General features: G+C 41.0%; 1 protein-coding gene across 1 annotated transcript; it reads right to left on the bottom strand.

Moving 5' to 3' along the window:
* Positions 1 to 3,721: 3,721 nt before the first annotated feature.
* On the bottom strand, positions 3,722 to 6,207 carry LOC119325701. The gene is made up of 3 exons (XM_037599419.1): positions 5,589 to 6,207; positions 4,558 to 5,502; positions 3,722 to 4,398 (listed from the first exon to the last, which is right to left on the bottom strand). The coding sequence occupies exons 1-2, from the start codon at positions 5,619 to 5,621 to the stop codon at positions 4,672 to 4,674; spliced, it is 864 nt and encodes a 287-aa protein (XP_037455316.1). The 5' UTR covers positions 5,622 to 6,207; the 3' UTR covers positions 3,722 to 4,398; positions 4,558 to 4,671.
* Between the last annotated feature and the right edge of the window lie 2,627 nt (positions 6,208 to 8,834).

Genomic DNA, 8,834 nt, shown 5'->3' with positions numbered 1-8,834 from the left:
TCTGTTTGTGTTTCATCCGTAGTCGGATGTTGCTTTTATGTATGATGTTGTATTCATGTGGCATTGTATGCCTTTTGTATGTATCCCCAACTATTATGTAATGGTACGATGTAATGATATCCACCTTGCAAAAGCATCTCCAATATGCGTTTCTATCCTTAGTGGGACCTTCGAGTTCCTTTAGGATAGGGTCGCATATTGGGCGTGACACTCTGAGAGCAAATACTGTGCATATTCATTTTTCACCTTTTCGGGTAGTGATGTAAGAGAATGTATACCTACTATACTATAATTGGGATGTCTGCTAATTTTAGCGGAAGGACAACTTACGGTGATAAAAATGATAAGGAAATGCTAGTTAAAAAGTATTTACAATTAAATCAAACTGAAAAATAGCATGTAAATTTTCATTACGATGGGTGTCTTGGCTTGAAAACTACTCTCTATGTCCCATAATATAAGACGTTATTACATCCAATATATGAGTATATTGGATGTAATAATGTGTTTTATATAACGGAGGGAGTAGTACATTGGCATTTGCATTTGATCAAATCTTCAACTGACTTTTCCTTTTATAGATACATCTCTTAACATATTTGATCTCCGAATTTCTGCTCGGGCCTTCCATAAGAAAACAATTGTTTTAGACTACATAGACTTCTTGGCTTTAGCATGACAATGCTTCATTTACGTTTCAATGACTAAGTTGGGATGGTCACCATAGACTTTGCTAGTTTCCCTTGCCTCCAGCCGACATGCTGTGGGGTGAGGGGCTACTTGCATCTTTGTATAGCATATTTAGAACTATTAGTAGCGTTCTTATCATCTTCAGCGACAATGTTATGGCTAAGGGTGCGATGTTATCGATAGTAAAGGCACTCTAATTGATTCTTCTCATGTTTTTTTTTTTTGCGGGATTGATTCTTCTCATGTTGTGGCAACGTCTTATTGGGGTGGCTCGGCAAGGAGCCAAAGAGTTTGTATGTGTGCAAATTTGGTGTGTCCAACCATGCAGATTTAAGTTTATATCCTCGCAGCTTCGTTCATATGGATCTGATGAGTATGTGTTAGTGTTTATGTTCCTTTTGTTGGTGTGACCCGTTGTTACTTTGGAGTCCAACTTTACCGTTTTGGTGAAGATCATGTTGTTCGACTACCCCTACCTCTAGGGGATCATCCCGGTCCAAATACGTTCAATATTCACGGCGATGGTCCAATAAATAGAGTGTCTGACCTTTGGGAAGAGCAATAAAGCTGAGCATTTTAGACCTTCAAATATTGCATGCAACCTTGGCAGACGACACCACATGTCCATGTTCTATCTTGCAGGTCAGTTGCTCCCAGCAACCATATGGTACTATTAGCAAGTCAATAATTAACTGAACCAGTGGTAATATCTTCATATAAGTGGTCTGACAGAGAGAAAGTTCGGAATTCAAATCGGACAACCATGTATCATCGATATCTTCACTGGCTAGGTACAGCCATCAATCGGGCCAAACATTGCTACTAGTAGATGATACTCCACGCATGGAAGAATTTCTGGCTCATACACATGTTGATGTATACGATTTTCTTGCATATATGTTCATGGGTGAGGACTGAGAGGCAGCAGGAATTCAGGATGTACGAGGATTCACGTGGAGCCTTGCACGACACAAAATATGAAGAGAAGGCGAAAAGAAATCTTGCATATGCTCGATTTTCTTCGTGTAAAATATCCAAATCAACCTGTCGATTGCTCTTCGCCAAACATCCCAAGGCAAACAAGCAGAGCCGGTTGAGAACCATGCAGTCAGAGAAGATAAAAATGCGAGAATGAGCTTGCACCACAAAATTCGCTGCAATACACTTTTATGTCGTGGCATAGTTTCCATTCAATACATCATGTACTATTTTCATCCATCGTATGGTTTCGCTGCAGCATACATTTTGTTTTTTCTTTTGCATGGTTAAGCATACCATTGTCTTGTGGCATGGTTTTATCAAAAATTCGCATGTGCGGGGGCACACACCTGCGCAGCCCTGCTCGGCCGCCTGATCGCCTCACTATCCGCAAAGTAGTTGGACCCTGAAGGAGAACACAGTAAGTTCTAAGTTTTGATCTTTGAAACTTACGAGTTTGCATCTAAAACTTGTGATTTTCTCGCTTGCTCGTACCAAGTATCAGAGATAAAACTTTAAGCGATATTTTTTGTCGATCGTAGGCACAAAAGTCATGATTTTATCGGTCGCTCGTAAACTTAACATATGTTTTAAAAATTCATCAAAATGTATTCAGAATGGATCTTATTTGAAAGTGCTCGTCATGAGAAATATGAATGTGAAAATATAAATTAACTTGAACTTTTCGTTCAAAAGATATAAAAATTTGAATATCGGAAGACAAAATAAAAGCACAGCGAGGGGCTTGGTGCCGACCTGCGCGCCACAAATTCTCTTCCTTGTTTTGCTACAAAATATCATTGTTTTGTGGCATAGCTTCGATGTAATATGGATTACCTTTTATTTCGTGACATGGTACCGTCACAAAGTAAATATATAGCCATGGCATCATGCCACCTTGTTCAAAGCTCTTCGACTATGTTTACATTTTTTATTAAACATAGTACAAACGTAGACGTTCATACAAACATACATACACTCGCGCGTGTTACATCTATCGAAGCAAGGCTGCATGCAGTTGATACTTATGCATCAATTGAAATTCATCAATTATAGTCTTCTCTACTTCACCTACATACTGAACTTGGTGGGTCGCATTTGTTCGGCAAGATTTTGTCACCCTTTCAATGTTTCCTAGGAAATAAAAATAATAATGCAAGAAAATATTTTTGCCACACTTTTATATAAAGTAGCATGCAACAATAAGAAAAATCTCTACTATTTGGTCGGTGTTTGTTTTCAATGATCTGTATTGGTTAGGTCTTTGTTCGTCTATGTTCATGTGTCTATAAGTTAGATCCTTCTAATCTACGCTTCTCTTTATTGACGATGGTTGATGTTCTGGTGCGCTGGTTCTTTAGAGCCTTAGCACGACCACTTCGACTATCACTAAAATAAGGTTTGTCCGACTCCGATGAGGAAGGGGCAAAAACGACGGCGCACCTTTGGCTTGCTCTAGTGCTTGTAATTATCGACTCGTCGCTAGGTGGTCTACGAACATGATATAATTTTTATTATTTTTATTGTGACGATGTTGAATAAATAGATCGGAGTTTTCTCTGTAAAAAAGGGTACATGCATGTGCATTAGGTTCGCTCATTGCTCTACTGATTTTTTTAAACGACGGAACCCACCTGTAGTGATTTTTTTTGTATTGTTCAGCGAGCGCTGCCGCTGGAAGGCTTCAGTCCCGTGGCATGGGTGTTGCCTCCTCCTACCTCCATACACAACCTCCCGGACACCAAATCACTGTCACTGTCGTCACCTTCCACATTAAGTTGGGGAACATGTTCAGAAAGGGTTGAAAATAATGACATGTTCAAAAAGTTAAGCCAGAGATTAATTACTATAGATGCAGTACAGTACTAAATGTAGTACCACAGGCACAGGGGTCAAGCAACGAGTCACAGTGTAATCACCTCACAAGTTATGCATATTTTTCCTCCTGGAAGATGGCATCTACAGTATCACATTTTTAATGCAATATAGACTTGCATCAAGATGAAGTGAACACATCTATATATATATTCCAATAAATCAAGCATTAGGCAACAGTACAAGCTTCAGTTGAAGGGAAAGAAAGAGTACAGACTTGGTAGCTACAGAATTATGAAGTTTACTAACTCCTTCCAACTAAAAGATGACAGGACAGATGATTGGCAAAGTGCATATCATAGACATTTCATGCAAATCATTTTTCAATTAGGACCGGAAGTGAATCACAGCACGTGAAGGCAAACCCAAATCTTCACTTGTCCGTTTCCTCTCCTCGGCAGTCCTTGGATATCTAGATGGACAAACCTTGTCCTTGATCTCGGGATCCAAATCACCACAGCACCCACACACCTTCCTGTCATACAGAGATATCTCAGCCACATTAACCGCAGCTTCCACGACACGCCTGATGTATCGCACAAAGTTGTCATCAGGCTGGAAGCCGTAGATGGTGAGCTTAACAAAATTCTTGTGCTTGAAATCAGGGGCATATGGCTTCCAATTCACGTCTGACTTATCGCACAAACCATGTTGCTTCCGGAACTCTTTGTCTGTGATAATTATGCACCAATGATCCCATACTGTGATACACAGCTCTTTTAGGGAGGGCGCAGCTTCAAGAATAAACATTGTCCAAGCTAAATCACATCCTTCAGGAAGATGGTCCAGATTCACATGCTGTAGTTTGCTGAGCATAGGCACGAGCAGTTTCGGGCATTCTGGGATAACCCAAATCTGGGACAGAAAAAAAAAACAATTCAAAACTCAGTGCAAGTTGCATATAACTTACATTCTCAACTGGCAGGGAAGACCCACTCCAGTTACTATTGCTACATATAACAGTCATATATAGTATGAGAATGGACAGATATGATTCAAATGACTGATGGGTACCTTCTCACTTCTAAAATCCAGATATAGTTCGCTTATGGAAGGAACATTAGCAAGTAGCTGACTTAACTCAAGGGTCTTCTGCGAACCGACGCCAATTTTAACAAGGCTCAGCTTTCAAAGCTGTGGCACAAAACCAAAATATATGGGATCTTCATAAGAGGACCAATTAGTATAGGTCACCCGTTGGAGTTTCAGTAGACATATCAGCTCAACTCTCTCAAATTTCCCATTGTCAACTTGGAGCTCAACAAGTTGGGCATGCTCTACTTGCTGCACAGAATGGATCCCCGAGTCGCAATGGCTTAAACGCAAAGACTCCACGAGCTTGCAAGTGCTGAGGATGTTGGGAATGTCCAGTTCACCAAACCTCATATTGCGCAGCCACAGACGCCTAAGGCCAGCAAATGCATCCGGACAAGCACCGACAAAATCATTGAACTGCTTCCCATAGCGGAGGAGATCAGCAGAAGAGCATATCTTGTAAGGCTTCTCCGTTACAATCTCAAACTCAGCTGCGTCAACCTTGTTGGTTGCCATGGCGCAGGCCACAGATTTGTCAATGGTGAGAGAGTCCTGTTGCATCAAGATGAATCTGATTTTGAGTTTGCTGATGGTGATCACCGGGCTCCTTGTGCTCAAGATGTTATCCGTGACATGAGCCACAGCACTGTTGGTTCGGAACACGTCACTGAGGCTGAGGCTGGGAAGACGAGCTTTATCATGGTAAGCTGGAATGGAATCAAAACTTATGAAGAAGCGCGAGAACATGGCGGGGAGCTTCAGCATTTGCTTGGACAGGACGCAGGCCCTTATCCTTATTGCATCGAGCGTGTCCACCCTCTCAAGAATGTTGAGCAGAAGATCATTCGGCAGCTTGCTAAGCCTGTCTCTGTCTCCGTTGCCAGCACTAGCTTCCTTGCGAGCTGCTTTCTGAATTGCATTTGGCTAGAACAACAAATTATCAGTATTTAATTTTGAGGATGAACATTACGTCGAGGACAAACATCAGGCACAAAAGAAGAAAAGCTTACATTGCGTCTGCGACGACTGTTCTTGTTCTTCATGGCTGATCGCGTCAAAAATTGAATTGGCCTTACTGATGTTGGGACGCGAAGCTGATCGGATAAAAAACTGGCCTTGCTGATGTCTGTGACAACAGCGGACGCCTGTGATCACCAGGCTCCTTGTCCTCCTCTATTTATTCATTGGCCGGCGCAGCAAAGCAGACTAATCATCCGTGAAATAGAAGACGCCAACTTATTCGATCGATGAGTGCCACCTCGTGCTCCTCCCACTCCTAGATTTATTGAGGCCGGCACTCCTCCAAAAGGGGAAAGGGAGGAGGGCCCTGATTACAACTTCTCAACAGATAGAATCCGAATAAAAAATAATCCTTTTGGATTGCGCTTGCCGCACAAACCGAAATCGATATCCTTTCTGTCTGAACTGCACAAGGAAATCGACTCTTCTTCCGCCTCCGGCTCCCTTGAGATTGTTTCCCCCAAAAAAGCGCAGCCAGGTATAATAGCCCAGGCAGCGGAGGTGGTTCCGACGACGAAGAGTAGTGGTGGCCGGCGGCGGACGGCAGGATTGCGGTGTGTGTGTTGGGGGAGATCACGGCGGAGGAGAGTGCTGGTGGCCGGCGGCGGAGAAGGGATGGGGGAAGGGGGAGGGGGTTGCCGCACGGGATGGCTGGGCCAGAGAAAATAAAGAAAAACCACAGGGAGCAAAATGAACTATAATGAAGGAAAAATGAACTATAACGAAGGAAAAAGTATAACAAAGAAAGAAAAATCAAAGAAAATCAGTGAAAAAATGAACTATAATGAAGGAAAAAAGAAACCCAAAACAATGAGAAAACAAAGAAAAACCACATGGAACAGAATAGAAAAAAAAACAGAGCAGAGCGAGCGCGTGAGGCGCTAATGGGCCAGCCCGATTTAACTTCCCACGTCAGCAAATCTCACATGGTTCAAAGTAGACCAGGATCAGAAAATTTGATGTGATGATTTCAAAGATTAGAAATGCTGAGTCTCATTTAGCTCTTGTTTAATTTTTATATAGAGAGAGAATTTAACTTTCGTCTATAAGTTCAAGGTTTATTTTAGACTTTTTTGTTTACCGTGTGCCAATACACCCTGACGTCTCATTTTAAGGTATACAGCCAATCCTTGTTGATCAAAGACAACAACTAGTGGGATACAATTTATGTCATGTGGTTGACCAAACCAGGCATGAAGACCATGAGCTAGAGATAAAGAAAATCTAGCTAAACTATATGCGTCAACATTGGCCGCATGAACTTCAAAATAAAATTACAATTAAAAAGAGTTGCTCTAGCTTTGATCTCTTTGACGATTGCATCGATCATGACATGGCTTCCTTCAGCGTTACTCCCTCCATTCCACAATGTGGTGCGTCCGCGTTTTCCGAGATCTAACTTTGACCATAAATTTAACCAACAAGACCGACTGCAGCGGAAGCAAAATTTATACCACTGAATTCGTAATATGGATCATTTATTCGATTACATGACTTGGTGGCATACAGGATAAATAAAAAAGTACAATGAAGTGCTAATGTAAGAGAGTAATAGTGTGTAGATGGCTGTTGTACAGATGTAGATAAAGAAAAACTTGGTGAAATATACCATGGCTTTTTAGCACTTTGGATTAGTTATTCTTGATCTTCACGTTTTGTCGTTGTTTTATGTTTTCTTCATAAGAGGAGGTTATAATTATTAAACTATATAATTGTAACATCCCAAATTTTCTATTTGGAATGTTATACATTAGATCATCTTTGCATATCATTTTTTATTACATTTTAGCTTTATCCTAGAAATTCTACGCAACTGAAGGACCCACGGAGAGAGTTGGGGATTTCATAATTTTCATATTTGAGTTTTCTCAAATTTTGAAAATAGGATCATTTGATTTTTATTATTTTATCTTTAATTATTTTTATTATAAAAATATGATAGAGAGAATAAAATGACTTTCCCAAAATAAAGAAATATTGAGGATTTGATAATAAAATCAAATAAGATTTTATTTTGGAGTTTATTGCTATTTTATTTGAATTTAGGAAAAATGCACGTTTTTTAAAATTTCATTTAGGCCCCAAATAAATGTTCATCTTGTCCGGCTTGATTTTAGAAGTCGGGGAAAATTTATTTCAGGATTTTTGGAATCCGTTTACTCTTTCCTTCATTTGTTTTTCTGTGCGTAATAATTTTAAAAAAACTAACCAACCTACCGGGCTGTGTCCGCCTAGGACTCTAGGCCCGTCCGGCCTTTATAAGCCGGGGGAACCACCCCACAGCCCACCCGAACCCTAGCCCCAGCCCGACCCCGCCGCTGCGTGCTGCTGCCGCTGTCGCCGACCCGCGCCGCCGCCGCCGGACCCCCGCCGGAGTAACCTGCCGCCGTCGCCGCCGCCGACGCATCCCGAGGTAGCCGCCGGTTTTTCTTATAAAACTGTTTGTTTTTTTTTCGAAACCGTACATCCGTTTTTTTATTAGAACCGGTTTGGTTTATTTTATTTGCGGTTTAGTCTATTTAGCGGACATTCGTCCGTACGTTCGTTTTAACGAACGGTTTTCGTCGTTTAGCCGCAGACGGCGAACGCTCGTTCGTTAGCCTGTTTGTCCGTTTTTCTTTTTCTCGGATTTTCCGTGATTATTTCTGATCGTGATTTCTGATCCGATTTTCGTTTTAGTATAACTTTTCACCCGTTTATCCGAATCAGGCGATTCAAGCGCCTTGAGTTTCATCTCAAAACCCTCTTTTTGTTTAACCTACTCAAACAAGTTTTTGATACTGTAAAATTTGACTTAGGTCCAGATTAGTAAACAAAGCTTGTTTCTTTCGCCGTTTGAGTTTCGTTGCTTCGTTTGATTTGATTCTTTTTGCAAACCGGAGTTCTTAAGTTGGACTTCCTGGTTAGATATTTTATTTGAGTTTTACTTATGCATTAGATGAGTGCTTATTGTATGCTTGTTTGTTTGCGATAGAGTACTCGGAGTGCGCCGCTTGCTACTTCGAATCTCTAGGTTTCACGGATCATCAGCAAGGCAAGTAACACTTTGATCATACCTCTTCACTACCCAGTTTTATTGTATTAGATCAATCCTCAAACAATTGCATGATTAGGATCTGATTAACATGTGGGTTTTGGAAAGTAGATGAGGTAGAACCTATTACCTGTTTTATTATCAAACCCTTGGGAGTTACTTCTACGTTTGTTTATATCGCCATGCTATGCTAGTAGACGTG

The sequence above is a fragment of the Triticum dicoccoides genome, chromosome 6B, assembly GCF_002162155.2.
Source record: "Triticum dicoccoides isolate Atlit2015 ecotype Zavitan chromosome 6B, WEW_v2.0, whole genome shotgun sequence".
Classification (NCBI taxonomy): domain Eukaryota; kingdom Viridiplantae; phylum Streptophyta; class Magnoliopsida; order Poales; family Poaceae; genus Triticum; species Triticum dicoccoides.
Note: the sequence above shows the minus strand (reverse complement) of the source record. Positions and strands in the feature narration are given on the sequence as shown.